This window comes from Bos indicus, chromosome 22, assembly GCF_029378745.1.
Source record: "Bos indicus isolate NIAB-ARS_2022 breed Sahiwal x Tharparkar chromosome 22, NIAB-ARS_B.indTharparkar_mat_pri_1.0, whole genome shotgun sequence".
NCBI lineage: Eukaryota > Metazoa > Chordata > Mammalia > Artiodactyla > Bovidae > Bos > Bos indicus.
Window position 1 is genome coordinate 52,418,536 of NC_091781.1, and position 23,163 is coordinate 52,441,698.

At 38.6% G+C, this 23,163-nt stretch overlaps 1 protein-coding gene and 1 long non-coding RNA gene across 5 annotated transcripts in view; one reads left to right on the forward strand and one right to left on the reverse strand.

Annotated features, from left to right (window-relative positions):
• Positions 1-23,163, forward strand: part of SETD2 (SET domain containing 2, histone lysine methyltransferase) — an 83,030-nt gene that overhangs the window by 56,139 nt on the left and 3,728 nt on the right. The window contains exons 13-18 of one of the 4 annotated variants that reach the window (XM_070777246.1): positions 9,673-9,721; positions 10,906-11,089; positions 12,786-13,455; positions 14,761-14,895; positions 15,954-16,093; positions 18,918-19,029. In XM_070777246.1, the coding sequence (XP_070633347.1) occupies positions 9,673-9,721; positions 10,906-11,089; positions 12,786-13,455; positions 14,761-14,895; positions 15,954-16,093; positions 18,918-19,029 (1,290 nt within the window). Of the gene's footprint in view, positions 1-1,930; positions 2,214-9,672; positions 9,722-10,905; positions 11,090-12,785; positions 13,456-14,760; positions 14,896-15,953; positions 16,094-18,917; positions 19,030-23,163 lie in introns of those variants that run through there. The other 3 variants (XR_011563148.1, XR_011563150.1, XR_011563149.1) reach the window with 3 other exon arrangements.
• Positions 12,629-18,919, reverse strand: LOC139178689 (uncharacterized). Its single transcript, XR_011563178.1, has 2 exons — positions 18,125-18,919; positions 12,629-15,872 (listed from the first exon to the last, which is right to left on the reverse strand). It is a non-coding gene; the product is annotated as an uncharacterized lncRNA (long non-coding RNA).

Sequence of the window (23,163 nt, forward strand, 5' to 3'; positions counted from 1 at the left end):
GGGTCTTGAATAAAACACAGAAGTGAATAACAGGATAAGCCTAGGAGAGGTGTGGTAAATTTTGATTGTAAGTGATTTGGATCTGGGATCCAGGTCTTGTGGACTCGTGGGAATAGGTTGCTACCCAGCCACTTTTTCTGTTCCTCCTGTCTTCTACCAGCGGTGAACAGCCAGATAAACCAGGAGTCCTCTCAGTTCCCAATTTTATGACTACAAAACTCACTCGTTATATCCTACCATTGGGCCTGTAGGGAACTGTCCTTACACTGAGCAGAATGAGTAGTCGGTTGTTTGTGCACTGTGCCTGTGTTTGCATTTGTAATTTACTGTGTTGAGACCCTTCTTTAAGGATGGTGTGGTTTCAGCTCTCATTTACCCATTTGAGCTCTTACTCATGCTACTCTATTTGATCACTTACAGCTCAGCATAAACTCAGCCTTCTTAAGCCTTTTGAAATCTGACCTTTTATAAATACAAAAGGAAAGATTCAAAGTTAAATCTGTTTTTGATACAGCATGTGAACACAGGGACTGGAATTGCAGTTAATCGAAAGAGTTCCTGGGACAGTCATATGTGTGAACCTTTATTTAAGGCCTGCTTTGTTGAGGGCAAAGGAGTCCCTGGAAGAAGTCCCTCCTGTGTTTGGAGACTACTGTTAGAGCCTGTGTGAAGACTGACTCAGTAAGGGGGGTGGAAATGGAGACAGGCACGCAGGTGAAGACAGGAAGGCCCTGGCAGACACAGCTTGTGAGAGCGGGCTTGCAGACCTGGTAGTTCACTTTTGCCTGAGAAGGCGCTGATTGACGTAATTTTTTTAAAAAAAGACACAATCATCTTAATTTCTTAAAAACCTGTCTCTTCTTAAAATCTAGAATAAGTATTTTGTTTCTTTATATGGTAGTTTTTTAAATTATAATCGTAATGATATAAATTATTCTCTGGGATATCTTTAACTCAGATATGACTGGTATTTTAAACTCATTCTCCAGACATACATTTTTTTGAGTCCTACCAAATTATTTCTTCCCCTGCTTATTATCGTCCCATCTTAAAGATCAGTGTGGTTACACAGTACTATCTGGAATGATTCTCTTGACTTGAGATTTAAAATTTTACTTGTACCTAAAGCATATCCTTCTTCACCTTCATACTTTGGATTTATCCCAGTTCTTAGCATCAAGGAAGTCATTAAATAAAATCTTCCTTCTTCAAACTTTATAATTTGCTCTGGAATCATTACCCATCTAGAATTGCAGTACTGAGAAATGTTTTTGCTTGACTGAACTGTGATGTTGTGGTATGCATTGGTACTGGAGTTCTTAATTCATCTGTCATTCTGATTAACATTTACCATGGTTCTAATTTCAAAACTGATTGTAGTTGTCCTTAAAATATATATACTTTAGCTAGGGACCCATAATTTGAACATGTTTTAGAGAAACACCTTGCCTTGATGTGATTTGTATATATCCATCCTATTCCCGGCATTGAGAGAGTTAACTACTTCTGTCTGACTTCCACCTATGTGTTCAAGTAAACGTTGGCAGAAAAGAAAATGTTATTCAACCAACCTTTTTTAAGCACCTGTTTGCAAGCACGTGTTAGTTGCTGGTGTTAATTCCAAGATTACACTAAAAAGCCTTGCTCTAAGACTGTGGTTATGTTAGCCACTCGAAGCTTCCTTGACCTTCCTGGGCCACTGTAACATTGCTGGACGTGTGTTCCACTTGGCCTGTCTACGTACTGGATGGAGTGAAGAACTCAAAGAGGTTGCCTCAGGTTTCTTAGCCCTTTAGCTGTGAAGGCAGACAGTAGGGACCACCAGGGAATGAAAGAGGGTGGGAGGGAAGGGAGTGGAGCTTCGGGAATGACTCTTTGTCCTCGCAGGCCTAATGATGACCCCCCTTGTAACCTGAACCTTTCCATCCAGCTTCTCAGGGCAGCACGGAGCTTGTTAACATCACCAGCTGACCATGTGTCTCCTTTTCTCAACTCCATTTCCAACTTCGTGCTGAAGAAACACAAGAACCTAGCGTGCATTCTGTGAAGAAACAGGAAGATGGTTGGGAAGTTGGATGATGCATGAAAAATAAAATAGGTGAAAAGAGGACAGAGGTGGTTAACTCACTGGCGCCGGCGTTATTTTGGTGCGTCCATTGCCGACAATGGATGTCGTTCTGGGAAAATCCCGACTCCTGGCGAGAAAGGATTAAGTGAGCTACTTTTTCTATACCTCTATACACAGGACCACTGCCTTGGTTCCACAAGGCTTACACATTTTTGACTCCTAAAGTAGACCTCAACAAGAAACATCACTTAAGCACATTGCTACACATAAGCATGTATTCATTTTCACATGCAGATCAACTGGGCAACGTTTTCAGCAGGGGTATGTGCATATATTTCTGTTTATAAAAGGAATTCTTGTACATCACCCCTCGTGCTGAAAATATACCCTACGCTTCACAGGGCAAAACAGCTGGTTATAAGTGATGATTAATTATAATTTGACTGGAAAATCTTCATTCATTTGGATCATGGGAAGAAGAGGTAAGGTTCCTGTGCATTTGGCGGTATCAGTTGCAGTTAAACAGCTGAGAGACTGCGATGGCTAGTGATTCCAGAGCCTCTTTTATGAACACTTAGATCACAGGATGTGTGTCTCTTTATGGTGAAATTTGAGTAGTTAGTTACCTCGATTAGATGATTTAAGGAACATTTTGTATATGTGATAAGGTGGACTTTTCTTGAAGACCATCCTTATTATCGTCTTTATCTCAAGACATTATCTTTATTTATTTATCTTTTAAGTTTTGGTTTTCTGGCCAAGAGGCATGTGGTGTCTTAGTTCCCCAACCAGGGATCGAGCCTACACCCTCTGCATTGGAAGGCGAAGTCTTAACCCCTGGACTGCCAAAGAAGTCCTTCAAAACATCTTTAATTAAACATTATTTTCCTAGAAAGTTAAGCATCGAACTCTCTACAGAAGTTTTAAATAATATAGAGTTACCTAACTGGAAAGTTTTGAGCTTGAGGGAATTCCCTGGCAGTCCAGTGATTAGGACTCCGTACTTTCACTACTGAGGGTCCTGGTTTGAACCCCAGTCGAGGAACTAAGATTCCACTAGCCTTGCGGCCAAAAAAAAGGTTTTGTCACTGCTTGGAATTTTGGTTCCTAACTAATTTTACATGTGAAGTCTACTGTGCAACATTTCAAAATGAATGATGTGCCCTGATTTTCTATAAATTTCAGAATCCTTAGTAAAGATTATTCTGTATCCATAAGGATCAATATTAGTTATCCTTTTCATTAAAATTCAGAATTGCCCCCGAAGAGCACTATTTTGGATACCACTGTGTTGAATTTTTGTAATAAATATCTGACTTGATAAAAGACAAGCACAGTTTAAAACTTATTAGTAGTCTGGGTTTTTTTATTATCAGATAATTTATCTAAGTTATGGGCTGGCTCAATCTGCCACACTGCTGTTTTTTGTAAATGAAGTTTTAGGGAGAGCAAAGCCAAATTCATTTATTTACATACTGTCTGTGGCTGCTTTTGCACTGCACTGGTAGGGTTAAGTAGTTAGTTGCACCAGACTGGATGGCCAACAGAGCCTAAAATATTTACTGTGTTGTTCTTCACAGAAAAAGTTTGCCAACACCTGATCTAAGTGACACAGAATCTGGCTGCTCTAAACATTCCGATTTTGAATGAAGTCATTTTGACAGTTTATTCTTTTACGTGAGCTCTTAATTCTGTTTCCCTAAAGACTTAATGATCATGTTTCCATAGCCTGTGAAGTTACTTTTTTTAAAAAAAGCCTTGACTCTGTTTAGGATAAGTTACTTTGAGTGATTTGGATGTAGGACTTATCTGAAGAAGATTATATACGGTATGGAATCTCTGGGCTAGAAGATACCTGTAATGAATGTTGTTTTTCCCTGAGGACCGTGATCAAGTTAGTCAGAAACTTAAGAAGTTTTTCAAGTACAGATAAGTTGGTATAATCCACTTTATATATAACCATAATGAGACTATATAAATTTTCCTTCTTAATGTTCTTTTAATTCTGATGTAATTTCAGATTTATAGGAAAACTGAAGGAATACTATTCTTTATGTATTCTTCATGTAATACACATTCCAGTGACAAATGTAGTTAAAAACAGTAAAACATTCCTCTAAACCTTTCATTCAGATTCCCCAATGTTAGCATTTTACCAAATTTACCTCATTATTTTCTCTTTTTTTTTAACTTTTAAAGAGTAAGTTAACAGATCTGACGCCCACTGTGCCTAGATATTTTTAAATGTTTATTTCCCAAATACAAGGATATTCTTCTGTATAACTTCAGTGTTACAAAATCAGCAAATTGCGGTGACACAATACTATTAATCTTTTAAAAAGGCCTCATTCACATTTTGCCAGTTGTGCACATGCTGTTCTCTATAGAAAAAAAAAGTTGTGATTCAGAATGTAACCTGAGATCAAGTATTACATTTTTATCTCTTTAGTATCCTTTAATCTGAAATAGTTCCTCAATCTTTGTCTTTTACAATTTTCACATTTTTGAATACTTTAAAATTTTTCTAGAATACCCCTCAATTTGGTTTTGTCTGGAGTTGTGCTTGGTTCATTTATCTCATTACTGGCATTGTCAACTTTGATCGCTTGGTTATGGTGGTGTCTCCTAGGTTTCTATTTTCCCCTGTATAAAAAAAAGTGTCATATAGGAGCACCTTTAGAAATTACAAATACTTTGTTTTTTGTGAAATTTATCCGCCCATTGATTTGGCCTGAATCTTGTGCAACTATGATTTTTAACAAATGGTGATTTTCTAATCCAGCCTTCCTTTTTCTGTATTTCTGTACAGTGGTAGCAGATTTACCAGGTTTCTGAAATTACTTGCTTAGATGCCTGTTTCTCCTCACAGGACCATGAGATCTTCAATGGCAGAGACTGTTCTTTAATCTTATAAGAGTTACTTTTATCTTGGTGTCTTTGTAATAATAGTTGTAATAATGTTACCACTTAAGAATAGTGAATGATACTCTATGCCCCTCCAGTCTGTGCTACATTCAGTCTCCAGAGTTATCCTTTTGGAAATATACCTGCATTCATGTCAAAGTTGTACTGAAAACTTTTAAATGGTTCCTTATTACGTTGTTAAAGTTAAGTCCATTTTTCTTAACAAAGCTTGCATACTATGGCATAATCTGGTCCTTATTTATTTATACATTCGCACTGCAAGCGTTTCTGATCTTCCAGTGGGATGATACTACTAATGTTCCATGCACATACACACACACACTCTCTGACTCATTTCTGAGAAGACTTTTATTTAGATGTCTCTTCTCACTTAAGTTTCCTCCTTTGCCCTGAAAGTCATTCCTTTCCTCGAAGATAGAGTATTATGCCTTTCCTTTATGCTCTCATAACATCCTTTCCAGTCACAGCAGATAACCATTTCGTAATTGCACATTGTGCGGAGGCAGGGACTGGGTCTGCCGTGGCCACTCGAGTCTGCCCAGAGCACTGAGAGAGTATAGTGTGTAGTTTGGCACTTCAGAAATATTTGAATGATGAAGGTCCTTTTTCCGTGGTACCACACTGCTGCTTGAATCCATAGTATGTATATTTTATTTGATGGGTGGTCAGAAACTAGAATGAGTGTCATGTAATCTTTACAGCCCTGTAAAGTAAGTGGTGGTGTTTTTATCAACTATAAAATGGAAAGAAACATGCCTATGAAGTTGTAATTTAACTTTAAGCAACGTAGTAGAAAATTAATTCAGGGGGTACTCTTTCTGCCCCCTTCTGATGCCTATGTCAGAAGCTTTCTCTATCTCCTTTATACTTTAATAAAACTTAAAAAAAAAAAAGAAAATTAATTCAGGTCTTCTGATTTAAATCCTACATTCTTTCCACTCCTTTTTCTGATCCAAAAATAGTGATTGCTATAGCCTTCCTGGACAACCCATGTTATGTACCTTTGCTGAATACTTTTCAGACTTCCTTCAATCCCAAAGTGTTAGTCACTCAGTTGTGTCCCAACTCCTTGCGACCCCATGGACTCCTCTGTCCATGGAATTCTTCAGGCAGGAATACTGGAGTGGGTAGCCATTCCTTTCTCAGGGGATCTTCCTGACCCAGGGATTGAACCCAAGTCTCCTGCATTGCAGGTGGATTCTTTACCATCTGAGCCACCAGGGAAGCCGTTCTTAAATCATAGAAATGACCATTTTAGTGTTTTGTTCAAGTATCTTTTCTCCCTTAATGCTGCAAAGATCAAACTATGATCCATGATTGAATTTAAAGGAATTTTTCTTCCCTTTCCCTTTCTTTTTTCTCTCCCCTTTTCTCCCTCCCTTTAAAAATGTGCAAAGCCATTCTTAGCTGGGGTTGAAGGGATACTTAAAGAACCAGACTGCAGGTCAGACCTTGGGGTGAAGTTAGTAAAAATAATACTGAAGAAGTTGGAAAAGAAATACACAAGGATACTAGTATACGAGAAGCATTTTCAGAGAAAATAATGAAAAGATTATTTTATTGTTTCATTTCATTATTTCACATAATGAAAAGATTCTCATGTACATCTTGGGTAAGTGTGTTGCATCATGTTATCAGTTAATTGTTTGGAAAAAGTATAACAAAAACGTCACCAATTGACTCATCTTTTCGGGGGAAGAGTTGTTGAAGTTTTCTCTCAACATAATGATTTCGGAATTACAAATAAATGTTAGTGAGCTGGTTAATTTGCAGATACAGAATCTCTGGATAAAGAGGATAGATAGAATTATGAAATATGTGGCTTTTTGTGTCTGAGTGCTCTTACCTAGCATAGTGTTTTCAGACTTTATCCACGTTGTAGCATGTATCAGTAGTTAATTCCATTTTATGGCTGAATAATACTCCATTGTATGGATGCAGTTTTCTACCTATCTTAAAATGAGCCAGAATGAGATTGGGGGGAGAAGGCAGCGATAAACCCAGATGCAGACTTGCTAAGTCATCATCTTTTGGTTGCCTATTTGATTTGTTGTTCAGTTGCTCAGTTGTGTCCAGCTCTTTATGACCCCATGGACTGCAGCACTCCAGACTTCCCTGTCCTTCACCATCTCCTGGAGTTTGCTCAAACTCATGTCCATTGAGTTGGTGATGCCATCCAACTGTTTCATCCTCTGCCGTTCCCTTCTCCTGCCTTCAGTCTTGCCCAGCTTCATTTGATGTTCTTTGCCTTTTTAATCAGAAGTATTTTATATTTCTTTAATCCTGAAAGAAATCACCTTGATTATTTCTCAAAATAGTTCCTTCTCTCCTAGAATTCCTTTTACCTGGAGTTGGCACTTTAACTTCTAGCCTCCATATCTCATAACTTTGCTTTCACATTTTCTTTTTTTGTGCCCTTCCATCAGTAAAAATGGCACCTGGCTCAGAGTCTTTCTCTTTTTTATTCTTAGTCTTGCCATCATTTAGGAAGAAAGATTTGTTTGATGCATACTACACAATTCTGTCTGTACTTGCTAACAGGGAAAAATAGTCTTAGTTGTAAAAAAAAAAAAAAAAAAAAAATCTGTTATTACAGAATATATAATCTGATATCTATATAATAAAAGGTAAAATTTAATTATACTCTCATTGTAAAGTATTTTGTTCTCAAAGTCTTGTTGAGCTAAAGAACAGTCTCATCAGTGCTAAATTTTTATACTTTCCAGAAAAAGTAATCTTACAAAGTTTTGTAATTTTGTTTTAATCCTTTTTCTACAGTCTATTCTGTGAGTTCATTTGAAATGTGTTTAAAAAAAAAAAAAAGAATGTGCTGGAGTGCTTTGCCAATAAATTTCCCATGTGTACTTTTTGAAACTATTGGAAGAAAATGACCTATCGGTAGTAGGTAACTTAGTCAAGGAAGAGGGATAGGTTGGAATGTGGTCTTCTCTAGGCAGATGCAGCCCAAGAGGAGGAAGAGCCTAGATGGCACTGAACTGAGGATATAAACATAGTTCTTTTGTCAGATTCTCCCTTATGAGGAAGAAATGAGTGAGGCCTGTTAAGAGAAGCCAGTAGTTCAGTGGTTGTTAATCTTCTCTGGACTTCAGAATCATCTGGGGAGCTTCTAAAAAATACAGATGCCTGGGACTCATTCCCAGAATTTTAGGTTCAGTTTGTTTGGGATAGTACATCTATAAGTTTCCTGGAGTGATCTAATCATGCTGCCAGAGTTGAGAATCGCAGCTCTAGTGGAAATCCTACGTAGGAAAGGCTAGGTGGATGGTGGATTTTTACTACATTTGTGCATAAATCCACAAAACGGCACTCCTTTCCAGAATATGCCACTTCGTCATATGGACAGATGTACTCTGGAGTCAAAGCAAAAGTGCTCTGAAAGCATCAGTTGCTAAACTTTTTAAGTAAGTTTTCTCATTTGTAAAATGGAGATAACAAACTATGGGAGTTGTTTTGAAACTCAAATAAGATTATGTGTTTGAAATGCTTGGCATGACACCTGGCACACAGGATAAGTGCACATTCAATAATGTCATCATCTTTATATTAGATAATTTGTCAGCATGCATGGAGTATTATTAAAGGGTTCTCTTAAAAATCTATATTCTTATAGATTGCCATGTATGTGTATAGTCCACTTTGGCATTTTTAATGGCAGCTGAATATTATATCTTGACCTTTCTTCAGTTGTGTGATATATGGGTTATTTCCATTTTCCACAGATGTTGTTAGAACCAAAAATCATGTAGAAAGATTTTCCTTGGAGTACAGTTCCTTAAAAAAATGGGATTACCAGGTCACCTTGTATGTGGTCAGTATTTCAAAAAGACTCGAAAGCAAGGGTTTTATCTGATGTACTGTTGAGAATGTGTGGGTGTGCTGTTGCCCACTCAGCCAGGCGACTGGATAAGGAAGAATGTGTCTAAGAGCTGCTTGATGGACTTAAAACAGAGAGAGATTTTCAGGAAACAGGTTCATTTCTAGGCTCTAGGTTCATACAGCAAGAAAAGTTACCTCAAGACTTAGTTTATATTTCTCAAGAAGAATCTTGATAGAATATTAGATGGTATTTGAAGAGCCACAATGATCCAAAACTTTTCTTTTTAAAAATAACAGCAGGAGTGTAAGAGTAAATTACATTTAGCCATTAGCTACATTGATTCTGTATTTGTAGGAAAATATACTGAAAAGCAGGAATTATCTTTACACATATAATTTTTCTGAGATGTGAAGCTGTTATTCCTAACCTTTTCTTTCTATAAGTAGTGATGGCAAGTGAGATGTTCCAGTTGTTCATATGAATACTCTCAGTAGAAAGAAACTATAGATGACTTCATTTTATATGCAGACAGTTTATGGAAATTAAGATTTTTCAGGAGGTGTATTTCTGCCAGAAATAATGCCCTAGTTACTTAATCTGCTCCTTGGCTAATGAGGTCATGCAAGCCTGGTAGATGTTTAAAAATAAATATGTATTTGTGTTATATATTTTTTAAGGGACCAGGATCTATTCTTATTTAAAGCCAAATATAAGTAAATTTTTGAAGAATAATTAAATACCAGACTATTCCTCCCCATTTCTTTTTTGCCAGTGTGAAATCAAAGCAATTATCGCTTCCACTCATCACTAATAACCCTTCTTTTGGTTTGTGTTTTTGCAGGAGGTATATCGAATTCCGAAGAAAAGTCAAACTGAAAAGGAGAGCACGAGTAGGTATTCAGAGATATTTTGTGCATGAAAAAGGTGAAGTGAAAGTGTTAGTCGCTCAGTCATGTCTGACTTTGCAACCCCAAGGACTGTAGCCTGCCAGGCTCCTCTGTGCATGGAATTTTCCAGGCAAGAGTACTGGAGTGGTTTGCCATTCCCTTCTCCAGGGATCTTCCTGACCCAGGGACTGAACCCGGGTCTCCTGCATTGAAGGCAGATTCTTTACCATCAGAACCACAAGGGAAGCCCATTGATTTCCTGTGTTACCCCTCAGTGTCAAGCAATTAAAAAGCTTAGAGCTGTTAACATTCAGAAGAATTGTGAAATACTTTGGGAAATACGTAGTCTAGCTTTTTCCTCATTTTAAAATATGAGGAAATCAGCTTCTATATGTAAGATGATTTCTTTGCTTCACATATTCAAAGGTACAGAGTCAAAATATATACTACTGCTATGATTCCTTTTCTTATTTTACACATATATAGTGAAGAAATAGCCACATTTTAAGGAAATTAACACAAGGGAAAGGAACCTAGATTTGAAGGGGGAAATAGTCATTGGGCAGATCAAAGTGAGAGCAGATACTAATGCTTCTGAGTAGTACTTTAGAGCAGGTTTTGGAGCAGTGGCAGTGGAAGAGGGTGAGAACCATTCTAGAGACTGAGTGAAGGTTAGCTTCCATCTTTGAGGAGCAAGCTGGCATTTGTTTTTTTGAGATGTAGCTCTTTGGCTTTGATAACTTTCTTAGTTACTGCCAATTTTTTTTTTTTAGTAAGAGACTTTTCTATTGAGGTGGTCATGCTTTAGCCTACCAGGCTGTTCTACAAATTGTAAATATGCAGCATTATAAGGGCAGTGGAAGGCTTTTGCATTTTGAATCGAAAAGCCTTATTAAAGGTATCAGGAACATCGTGCATGTATGTGTTCCACAGAACTTATTAGAAATGATGAAAGCTTGAACTGAGACTTTGGTGGAAAAAGGTAGAAAAGGGCATTCTTGGAAGAGTCTTTTAGGGAGTAAAGCACACAAGCATACAAGACCTTGTGTTTCATCCAACTTCAGGACTGGGTATGTGAAGGAGAGTCCATTGATCCATTTGTTGGATAGAAATTTTATTATACAGTTATACACTATCATGTGGAGAAAAGTCTTCAAGTAAATTTTTTTAAAACCCTTTTCCCTTAGTAACCGAACGAGGAAGGGATGCTGTAGGCTTCAGAGATCAAACAGTTGCCCCAAAGACTCCTAACAGGTCGAGAGAGAGAGACCCAGACAAACAAACTCAAATTAAAGAGAAAAGGAAACGAAGGGGCTCCCTCTCACCACCTTCTTCTGCCTATGAGCGGGGAACCAAAAGGCCAGATGACAGGTAAGTGGCTTCTGTGAGTTATTCTCTGTCTCGAGCAAGTCATTTTTTGAGAGCCCAAGCAACACACTTCTGATTGGGGGCAACATGGGCTTTTATAATAAAAGTATTCATGGATATTGAGATAGTGTCTTTTGACAGTAATAATATTGTAAAGACTAATAGATTTTTGTTACTTGAATGGCTTCGACTTCATAACATTTAAGTGCTATTTGAGGAGCCAAAGATTTGTTCTTTAAAGGGTTGTATCGGTTGATGGGAGATAACCTTTCAAAGATAATAGTAATTCTTCTAAACAAAAGTCAGAACTTTTGTTTCTAGTGACTCTTGTGCCATACTTGTTCAAAATGGTTGATCCCTGTGGCAGAGGCTGTCTTTGTCCTGCTGGTAGAAAAACAGGCCCCATGATCACCTCCTGGGAACTAGAAAACATTTGTTCACAAGTTCTTTTTAAATTAAATATACTTTAAAAAAAATTGAGATGCAGTAGTTATGTAATGGAGTTGTCAATTTTTTTATTATGTGTTCATTAAATTTTGTCTTTTTAAGTTCTAGGGGTTCTTTTTCTATATTCTAAATATTCTGCAAGTATATTTCCCTAGTTTATGACTTATGTTTTGATTCTTTCTGTGTATTTAAATATTCAGGATGTATTAATTATGATGTTATTGAATATATCATAGTATTGTATGTTTCTTTTATAGTCAACGTTTACAATATTTTAAGAAATTCTTCCCTACTTTTAAGGTGATTCTGTGTGTGTGTACTTTTTTTTTAAATGAGATTTAAGTTCTTAATCCATTGGGAATTAATTTTTGTATATATTTTACTGTAGGGACCTGGTCTCATTTTTTTCTAAGTGAATACCCAGTTGCCCCATTATCATTTACTTCTGAAAGTTCCTCTTTTTCCCAATGATCTGCAGTACCGCCTCTCTCCCAACAGGTCTTCACATATGGGAGGATCTGTGACGAGGCTCCTATGCCTGTCTTATATTTAAGTCTTGATAGCAAGTAGGACAGATCCTTACTTGATCTTCTGGGATGTTCCTGTCTTTTTCTCACATTTATTCTTCCTTAGAATCTGCTTTGAGTATTTGCATATTCTCTGTCTCGTTAGGTATTCTTTAATATTTTTGTAAAGTTTTTTGTTAATGTTTTTAATTGTTTATAGTTTTCTTTAGGAAAACTTAAAAAATACACATCTTTTGGTGTATTTATTTCTGAGAAACATACCTTTTGTTACATATTCAGTTTGGTTTTAGTGTTCAGATATGCAGTTGACCATTGCATATGTTGATCGTATGTTTGTTAAGCATATGAAATTCTTACTAATTTAAATAGTGTAGATTTTTTTTGCCCATTATGCCCCACCCTCTCCTTTTCTGTCCTTGTCAACAGTCTGTCATACGAATTTGTTTTGGTTTTCCTTTCTAATTCTTACGCCTTGTTCGTGTGACTGTGCTAGTAATACCTTCAATGCAAATCATAGAATGAAAGCATTTTTTATCTTGGTAATTGATTTCTACTCATATTTATCATGGGGTGTTTTTTTTTTTTGTATGATATTTAGCCAGTGCCAAATTGGAGTTGGTGTGGTTAATGGTTTAGCGTTGAGTGACATAACATTTACTAGTGCTTTGGTTATGTCTCTGATTTAGGGAAATACTTCTTGTGGTGCTTTATTGTTTTCTTTCTAGATATGATACACCAACTTCTAAAAAGAAAGTACGAATTAAAGATCGAAATAAACTTTCTACAGAGGAGCGTCGGAAGTTGTTTGAGCAAGAGGTCGCTCAGCGGGAGGCTCAGAAACAACAGCAGCAGATGCAGAACCTGGGAATGACGTCTCCACTGCCCTATGACTCTCTTGGCTACAGTGCCCCTCATCACCCCTTTGCCGGCTACCCACCAGGTTATCCCATGCAGGCCTATGTGGATCCCAGCAATCCGAATGCTGGAAAGGTGCTCCTCCCCACACCCAGCATGGACCCTGTGTGTTCTCCTGCTGCTTATGATCACTCTCAGCCCTTGGTGGGACATTCTACAGAACCCCTTGCTGCCCCTCCACCTGTGCCAGTGGTGCCACATGTGGCAGCCCCTGTGGAAGTTTCCAGTTCACAGTATGTGGCCCAGAGTGACGGTGTGGTACACCAAGACTCCAATGTCACTGTCTTGCCAGTGCCAGCCCCAGGCCCAGTCCAAGGACAGAATTACAGTGTTTGGGATTCAAACCAACAATCCGTGAGCGTACAGCAGCAGTACTCTCCTGCACAGTCTCAAGCAACCATATATTACCAAGGACAGGCTTGTCCAACTGTCTATGGTGTGACATCACCCTATTCACAGACAACTCCACCAATTGTGCAGGTAACTAATTTTGGAAACCCTCTTTTCTGTAAATCTGATGAAGGTGGGTGTCCTGCCTTTGAGCACTTTTAGGCTGCTAATTTTGAATATACTAATTATCTGTTTTGTCACAAGTATTTAACAGCTTAAGACAATAAGTAATTATCTCATAGTTTCTGTGGGTCAGGAATTCAGAAGCACTTTTGCTGGATGGTTCTGGCTCAGAGTCTTTGATAGAATTACAGTCAAGCTGTTAAGCAGGGCCATAGTGATCTGAAGGCTCGACAGAGGATGGAACATTTACTTTCAAGCTCACTCACATGTTGTTAGCTGCTCTTGGTTCCTTACTCCACCCTAAATAGGACTGCTGACAGTATTCCAGCTGGTTTCCCCCAGAGGGATTGGGGGAGGGAAGGTGACTATTTTTGTGGTTTTTAATCAAGTCTTAAAAAATCTTTTGTAAAACCAACACATTTTAAGCTTTTCTAAAAAAGAAGACTGTTTTAAGGCATCATCTTCATCACATTCCTGTGTCCCTCCCATCATTCCTCATCACCCCTTAAAGGTGAATTGTTGTGATGGCAGAGACTCCCTGACATGTTTCCTGTAGACATACTTAGTATTGAAGTCAAAGAAGTAATTTTTACTTGTTAGTTTTTTTTGTGTATGATGAAGCTGTACCAAAATTTTGCTCAGAAGACTATGACAAAGTATCCTGCTTTTTTTATTTCCCTTTTTAAAGTGTCCTGCTTTGATTATGAAAACCTAAACTGTATTAACTGCCTTCATTTGTTATGATCTCTTTTACCACGTTTATATATTTTAAGTATTTTGAATTTGGACGCTTTTTATCATGTTTTTCTGTGTAACATGATTCTTAGCCATTTTTCCAAATTACTCTGTATTTTTTGTATGTGTTTTGATGACTATATAATACATTTGCTTGTAAGGTTATTGTTTATCCGTTTTCCTGGAGTAGTTGTTTAAATTGAAAGTTCTTTTTCAGAATTATAAATATCACTGCACTGGACGTTCTTACGCTTAGTTTTGTCTGTGTGGTTTTCCTTTCGTGTTTGGCTTAGAATTAATGTTACAGTGCTAAATACAGCTGGTAAGAGAATGGGCATTATTGGGTTTTGGCTGTCAATTTTCTTAGCTTTTTACAAAAGATTGTTTTACAAATTTGTAGTAAAATACTCACATTGAAAGTTCAAAAAAGTTAATGGATGTTTCTTCCAGTCAACATCTATGTCAACTTGAAGTCAGATACAGCTTTATTAGAGCTAGAAATGTATGAATTGTGAATTTCTTAATTTTATCTTTTAGAGTTATGCCCAGCCAAGTCTTCAGTACATCCAGGGACAACAGATTTTCACAGCTCACCCACAAGGAGTGGTGGTACAGCCAACCGCAGCCGTGACTACAATAGTTGCACCAGGGCAGCCCCAGCCCTTACAGCCAGTAAGAAATATTTTAGTTGATAAAACTGTCATCAGTAACACCTGTTGGCTTAGGGCCCCATTCTTATGACCTCATTTAACTTTAATTACCTATGTAAGGGCCCTGTCTCCAGATACAGTCACATTGGGGGTTGGGGCTTCATACGAATTTGAGAGAGGCAGAATTCAGTTTATAACAGTGATTATAAAGTTTTTGGGCTTCCGGGTGGCCCAGCGGTGAAGAAATCCTCCTGCAGTGCAGAAGATGCAGGAGACACCACAGGTTCGATCCCTGGGTTGGGAAGATCCCCTGGAGGAGGGCTTGGCAACTTGATCTAGTATTCTTGCCTTGGAGAATCCCATGGACAGAGGAGCCTGAAGTTTTTCTGTTTTTTCATAATGTAGCATTAAATTTTTAAAAGCTATTTGTTTAGAAAATAATTTTTAAACTGGAGGAAAAAAAAACCACCAACCTGGTCACCCATTTCTATATTTTTAAAATGTAAATATGAGATTTCAAACATAGAAAATAAATAATGGATAAATGTTAACATTCTATCACATGTGTTTATGTCCTAAGTCCATTCAGCTAATCAGTACCCTGGAGTTGGTTATATGCCATTTAGCATTGGTTTTTTTTAAGATCAAAAAATATTGTTCTAATGAGCTGCTGAATATTTTTAAATATGATGCATTGGATAGTGAACTTGGAGCCTGCTCTAAATTTTCTGATAGATTACTAAAAGCTCTTCATGTGAACCATCTCTGATCATTCCCCAGGTTGTACCCTTCTGTCTTTTTTTTTTAAGAATACATGTAATGTTTTTATTGAAACATACTGCTTAAGGTAACTACTTTTGTCCTTTTCAGCCAAATTAAAAGAAATGTCACCGGGACTTCCCTGGCAGTCCAGCAGTTAAGGCTCCGTGTTTCCAGTGCAGGGGGTGCAGATTTGATCCCTGGTTAGGGAACTAAGATCCTACAAGCCATGTGGTGTAGCTGAAAAGTGAAAGAAGAAAAAAAAAAAAAGGAATGTCACTGATCAACTGATCAAGACCTTTTATGTGTCTTTCTTTTTAGCCTGAAATGGTTGTGACAAATAATCTCCTGGATTTACCACCCCCATCTCCTCCCAAACCAAAAACCATTGTCTTACCTCCCAACTGGAAGACAGCCCGAGACCCAGAAGGAAAGATTTACTACTACCATGTGGTCACCAGGTAAGAAAAGCTGCTGGCACCCCCACGTCGGCTTTCAGTTGGTCAAAGAAGCTGCCTCCACGAGGGGGGTTTTCTGTTTATAGACTTGTCACTAGCTGTTAACTGTGCTTGAGGGCTGCTGGCTTTCCAGAAACACATCATAAATGTCGGAACATATGTTAGACTTCTGTCCTTTTTTGTTAACATTCTGGTGTTTTTAATATGCAAGACTCTTGAAGAAAATTAAGGAATCTTTTTAAAAAATGGTAATAACTTCATCTAGCGTAGTAGATTTCTCGGGTCACGGGCAGACCTTTTCTGTAAAAAGCCTGAGAATAAGTATTTTAGGCTTTACATGCCTAACAGTCTTTGTCACAACTGTTCAATTCTTCTGTTGTTGCGTAAGCAGCCATAGACAGTACATAAATGAATGCGCGTGTCTTTGGTCTGAGTAAACTTAATTTGGTTCGTGAGTCATAGTTTGACCCCTGCTGTATATAAAAAAACCTGATTTATCTTATTCTTAGAATTTAAAAATATATTTTAGGCAGATAGCTTTATGTGAATATATATGTGTTCTCTATACATTGGTATATAATGTAAGTTGTTGGGGTGTGTGTTTTGTCATCTGCTTTATTTACCAGTCTATTTATAGAACTTCCCTTATCCATTAATATAAAACTACAGTATTTTTAATACTTGCTTATGTGTTGTAGGGGTCAGTTGACTATGCCCAGCCCATGGGCTACTTGTTTTGGCAGATAAAGTTATTTGGAACACACCCATTTATTTAGGAATTATCTACAGCTGCTCTCATCCTCCAGTCACGGTAGACTAGTTGTGAAAGAGATCATTTGGTCCACAAGGTCACAGATCCTTTATAGAAGTTCCCCTAACCCCTGCTCTTCTGTCTGACTATACCAAATTTTATTTAACCTATTCCGATGGATGGATTTTTACTATTTTATATATAGCTCTAAAGCTAGACATTCTTACAGACGCTAATAATTACTGCCTTCTTCAGGCAGGTTCTTAGAGGCAAAATATTTGGTCAAAAGTGATATACATTTTAAATTAACATGTATTGTCAGCTTATCATTTAAAGAAAAAAAATCATACCAGTTTTGCCTCCCACATAATGTATATACAAAGATACCTTTTTTTTCATGTAGGTTTTTTAACTCATGTAAGAAAGTAGATAAGAAATCTTACTTTCATTTTCAGTTCTTTTATTTTTGAGATGGAAAGTCTTCATTAGATTATTGACCATTTTTATCTTTTGTGAATTGCTTTTTTGGGGCATCTACAATTTTCTGTTAGCATCGTTAGATCTCTTAATCCAAGAATATTGCAAGTTCTTGTTGGTAACGTCTTGTGACAGAAGGAAATGAAAAATTTCATACACTCAAGTATTTTCCCTTTCTACTTAGGTCTTCATTACTTCTGTAAAAATATCTTTATAAAACAAGCTCTTGTTATACTGCTGACTGAAAGTGTTGTGACTTTAAAAAATCAGTGCCTGCAAATTTTATCAGGACTTTGTTTTTTTCCCAATACCAAAGCAAACTTTACCACTTTTTTCCAGGAAAAAAAAAATTGTATTTCTTATTTATGTCTGCACTTTTCTAGCTTTTCTTCAGCTAGCACCTAAGAGCATAATACCTCCCTCTCTGTTTAATTCCCATAATAAAACCCACAACTCCATGTGGTTCTTTGATTACAATAGAAATCTTGAGCCCTTTTTTTTAAAATTAATTCTGTCGGTTAGAGATACTTTCATAATCATCTACAGAACTGATTTACATCAAATGCTTTTAATGTTGCTGACTAAAAATTGCTGTGGGAGAAAAGCACAAGACTGTAACGACAGGATAGACCTGTCAGGCATGTTGCTAGCTTCTTGGAGGCTTTTGACATTTTAAGTGATTCCCCTTAACAGCATTTCTTGTGACAACTGACTTCTGACTCCTGAATATGAGTTTCCTTAATTCTACTTGTTACTTTACAGATCTAGGTTTTTTAACAAAAACAAAGCCACTTTTGCCTGCTTACCTTCAAAACAACCATAAACATGCAGTGAGGTAATTTCCTGGCAATCCAGTAGTTAGGACTCTAGCCCAGGATCCCAGGGTTCAATCCCTGGTTGGAGAACTAAGATCCCTGCAAGCTTTGCAGTGCAGCCAAAAGAAAAAAGAAAACAACATGCAAAGAGTTAACATGGTTGAACTCTTTCTTTTTCTTTTTTTTTTTTGTAGTCAGTTGAGACTATTTTTAGCAGAAGGCACAAGTTTTTAACCTGTTCATCACATCTTTTCCATTTTGTCAATCATCAAACCAGAGGAGCAAAACTATTATTAATAATACAAACAAGAAGACTCCTAAAGCAGGAAAGAGTTTTCTCACATGATCAAGGATTGTGAAGAGGGTGTTGTGATTTATTTTCTTTTCCTCCACGTACATGCTAGGTACAGTTATGATTGATCTCTTCACCTGCAAAAGGGTGGCGTAGGCAGGCGCCTACTGCATGTACTTTCCTTAGCCTTTGTTGAATCCTATTTGTAGGACATTAAGAGCCAGATGAGAGCCAGACAGAATATTTGGTTTTACTGTTGTCTTTGATACTTAGTAAACGTTGCCACAACGTTGGCTATAGAAATACAGTGGCCTAAACAACATGTCTCTGGGATAGAGTTATTGCTTTTGGGAAGAATGTCCCTCTCATGGAGCTGACCTACTCTGTGTTTCATTGCATGTTATATTTTTATGAGTATATGAGCAGAGATACCTATGCCAGAGTCCTCTGTTTTCTGGCCATGACAGCATAGCTGTTCTTACCTTCTTCTAGGCAGACTCAGTGGGATCCTCCTACTTGGGAAAGCCCAGGAGATGATGCCAGCCTTGAGCATGAAGCTGAGATGGACTTGGGAACCCCAACATATGATGAAAATCCCATGAAGGTGAGTGTGGCTTACTTGTTTCCTGGTCATTTGGGAGTCTTTGTCTTGTCATTTTTTAGTACCATTAGCCACGTTATCTTGGAATTCTGTTTTCCTTATTGTCCTGGAGAATTAGGCATGTGAAACATTCTCGGAGGTGGTAGGGGATCCACACAGGGCAGAGTAGGTATGGTAGAACAAAACATAAAACCCTTAATTTCTTTCTATTGCTCCCATTTCGTCAGTCCCGCTCTGGAGATAAATACTGTTAGCTTTTTAATGCAGGGGTTCTCAACTAGGAGCAGTTTTGCTCCTTAGGAGACTTTTGATAATATTTAGAGACAGTTGTACTTGCTACAGCTGAGGGGATGCTCCAAGCTTCCAGTTGAATTAGGAATAGAGGTCATGTAAAATCAGTGTGACTCTAAGCAATTGAATTAACAACTTTATCCTTTTTCACTTGGAACAGGACTCATTGTCTCCAAGGAGGTGGTGTCTTGAATGAAATCAAAGATAATATATTTGTGTTCTAAGATTTGAATAGTATTTAATTTTGAAAATAAGAGGCACTTAACTAGTTAGGTCCAGAGAAGGAAATGGCAACCCACTCCAGTATTCTTGCCTAGAAAATCCTGTGGCCAGAGGAGCCTGGTGGGCTGCTGTCCATGGGGTTGCACAGAGTCGGACACAAATGAAGTGAGTTAGCAGCAGCAGCAGCAACTAGTTAGGTCAGTGGAGAAACATGAGAGAGAAAAGTAGGGAAGGAATTGGAGTGAGAGAGAATTAAAGTGGAAACAAATCCATAGCTCATTTTATTTTTATTCACTTTGAAGGATATGTTTTTCTTTGTTCAGTGTTATAGTTAGCATTCCTTTAGTCTGAAGAATTTCCTGTAATATTTCGAGTATTTCAGGTCTAGTGGTGATGAGTTCTCTTGTTTCTGTTTGTCTGAAAAGGTCCTTATCGTAACTCTTATTTTCTTGGTAGATTTTATTTTTCAGAGTAGTTTTAGGTTGCTATCAGCGTTGAACTGAGAGTATAGAGTTTCCATACATCTCCCGTCACCACACATGCACAGCGTCCTCCACTGTAACAGCCTGCCAGGGTGTGGTACGTTTATCGCAATCGAATCTACATTGGTACATCGTTATTACTCAGTCTGCAGTCTGCCTCCGGGTTCTTGGTACTTCCGTGGGTTGGACAAGCGTGTAGAGGCGTGTGTCCCCTGTTAGAGTGCACTGCGTGGTCTCACTGTGTTGAAAGTCCTCTGTGCTCCCCTCTTCATCGTGTCCTCCCTCCCCATCCCCCGTCCCCATCCACCACAACCTCTGAGCTTTTTACTGTTCTCCAGTTTTGCCTTTTATAAGATGTCATATATTTGGACTCTGTAGCCTTTTCAGATTCACTTCATTCACTTAGCAGTATACATTTAAGGTTCTCCGATGCTTTTTCATGGCTTGGTAGCCTGTTTCTTTTTCGCATTGACTAATATCCCTTTATATTAGATGTGCCACATTTTATTTGTCCATTCACCAATTGATGGACATCTGGGTTGTTTTCACTCTTTGACTGTTATGAATAATGGTATATGAACAGTGGTGTACAAGTCTTTGGACATGCATTTTCATTTCTCTTGGGTAGATACCTAGGAGTGGAATTGCTAGGTCGATTAGACAATGTTAATATGTGCGTCTGAGTTCTTAAGCAGCTGCCCAGCTGTTTTCTCGAGTTGCTACGTCACTGTGCATCTGCCAGTAGTGCGTGAAGTTTCCGTGGGAGAGTTCTCATAGAGGCAGGTGCCTGTGCGCTCAGTCGTATCCGACTGCGACCCCGTGGACTGCGGCCCGCCGGGCTCCTCTGTCCATGGGATTCCCCAGGCAAGAATACTGGAGTGGGTTGCCATTTCCTTCTCCAAGAGGATCTTCCTGACCCAGGGATCAAACCCGCATGTCCTGCACAAGCCTTAGTCTCTGTCATGGGGACCTGATCTGACTGTATGATAATCAGGAACTTATTTGGATCTCACCTTCCTCACCGGTATCCTGCTGTGTTCACCCAGCATCTCAGAAGGATGCCTGTGGGGCATGTGTTTATTCTGTTCTTTTTTTCCCCCCCCCATCTTTAGGGTCTTCATTTCGATTTTAAAGCCCTTGGAAGTGAAGACCATAATATTGTAAATTTTCATTAATTCATGAGGTATTACACATAGAAGGAAAAATAAATCTGAGTACTAGTCTTCATGAAGTTCAGTCTAAGAAAATAGCCACATCTATAAACTTGAAATACAATGGGATAATCGCTGTAGTTGAAGAATGTACAGAATGCTATAGGAATACAGTGGTTAATGGTCTTAAGAAAATGCACCAGTGATATGTCATAGAAAACATGAGTTGACCTATAGCTAAGCTGAGCAGGAAAGAGAATTCTGGGCAAATAAAGTAGTTTTTGCAAAGTATAAAGTCAGTACAAGACAGAGCATATAGAGAGAGAAAGAGAACAATACAAATAATTGATTATGGTGAGAGTTTGGGTACATATTGGGTAGTGAGCCAGACAAAAATATGGAAAAGTATATCAGATGTTAATGGTCTAAGATCTTGGTGTCCTCCCAGTGTGATTATTGTATGATTAAAAGCCATGGATACTTTTAAGGCAGTGAGTCCGGCAGTCAAGTGTGTCCCCTGAGTGAAACAGGCCCGTTTGAAAAAATGAGGTTGGCAGCAGTGGAACCCAGATTGAGGAGTATTGTAATAGTTTAGGCAAAGTGAGGAACTCAGAATGGAGATGTTGAAGATTCATGCAAAGGCATCTGAGAGGCATCACTTGGGGCTAAGGACACAAGTGGATATGAAAAAGGCCAGGAACAGCCCCTGTTTGTTGAAAGTGCTGTGGAAACACTTTGTTCCTGTATCCCCACTTCCTGCCCTCCTCCCCCGACGCCTCTTTTTGGTATATAGTGCCTGGTCTAGAACCAGAGTTCTTTTGCTCTTTTTGTGATCAAAGGTGGCAGGAGCTTCAAAACAATATATTGAGTTTTGTATTGTTTTCAAGGATGTTTCTTTCTTAACCTTTGAATTGGCATGTACAGGTTGGTGTGTTGCAGAATTTAGGTTGAATCACATGCAGTGTTTCTGATAGCTCAACTTCTTCTGGACCAGGCTCCTAGACAGAGCTCAGGACATTGTGCTCAGTAATTGGTTTTAAAGCCCTGCAGCCTCACCAAGTCAGAGATTAAATTAGAAATGCACTGGAATTATTTTGCTTTCTGAACACATACCCCATTCAGAGGGAAGCAGGACGTGCCTGTTTACACAGTGCCCTCACTGAGAGCCTGGCCTCCTCTATAGGACCCAGAGCCTTGAGGTAGTTGTTATACCTTGAGGGGTTTTCTGTACTTACTGCTGTTGCTACTCATTTCCGAGATCCACAAGAGAATAGCTTAGGGTGTGATGAAATTATCTTGGCTTACTCAGGGTGTAGTTGATCCCTTGCTACGTGAGGTCTTATTGTGGAGCACACCTATACTCTCTACTGCTAGAAAAAAATAACCACAAAATCTCAAAGCAAAACATTTGAAAATTTGCGTTTTGTTTCCTGAAACCAGAGGTTGAATCTGTGTGTTCTTTCTACCTTGCCCTCCCTTTCCTGGTCCCACAGCCACAGAAAGTAGAAAAGGGGAAAATATGCAAAGCGTTTATAACAAGTCAGAGAAAGCTGATTTACAGAAGCCAGGGGGTGTGCCACCTTTCTCTGGAGCCAGTCCAGAGCAGAAGGGGTTGAACTGTCCCTTCATCACCAGTACCTTCATACTGAAAAAGAGGAATCAGAACTGGTGATAGGCTGGGACTAGAAAAAACTGTGCTGTAAGCAGCCAGCTAAACCCTGAAGTACCTGTAATGCCAACTGCAGCTCCTGCATCCACCTGAAGCGAGTGGTATTCGAAGGGGGACGCTCATAATCTTTTCCATGGACAAGTACGCTTCTAGGAAGGGGCTTGATGACTGGCAGTGATCTAAAATGTGGGAAAATGGCCTTGCCCAGCGGAGGCTCTGAATGCCAGGGCTGCCAGCCCCTTCCCTCTCTGCAGTGCCTGATTGGGGTGGGGGGTGGGGGGCAGGGACTGGCAGCTTCCCCGCTCGCAGTGCTGGAGGGAAG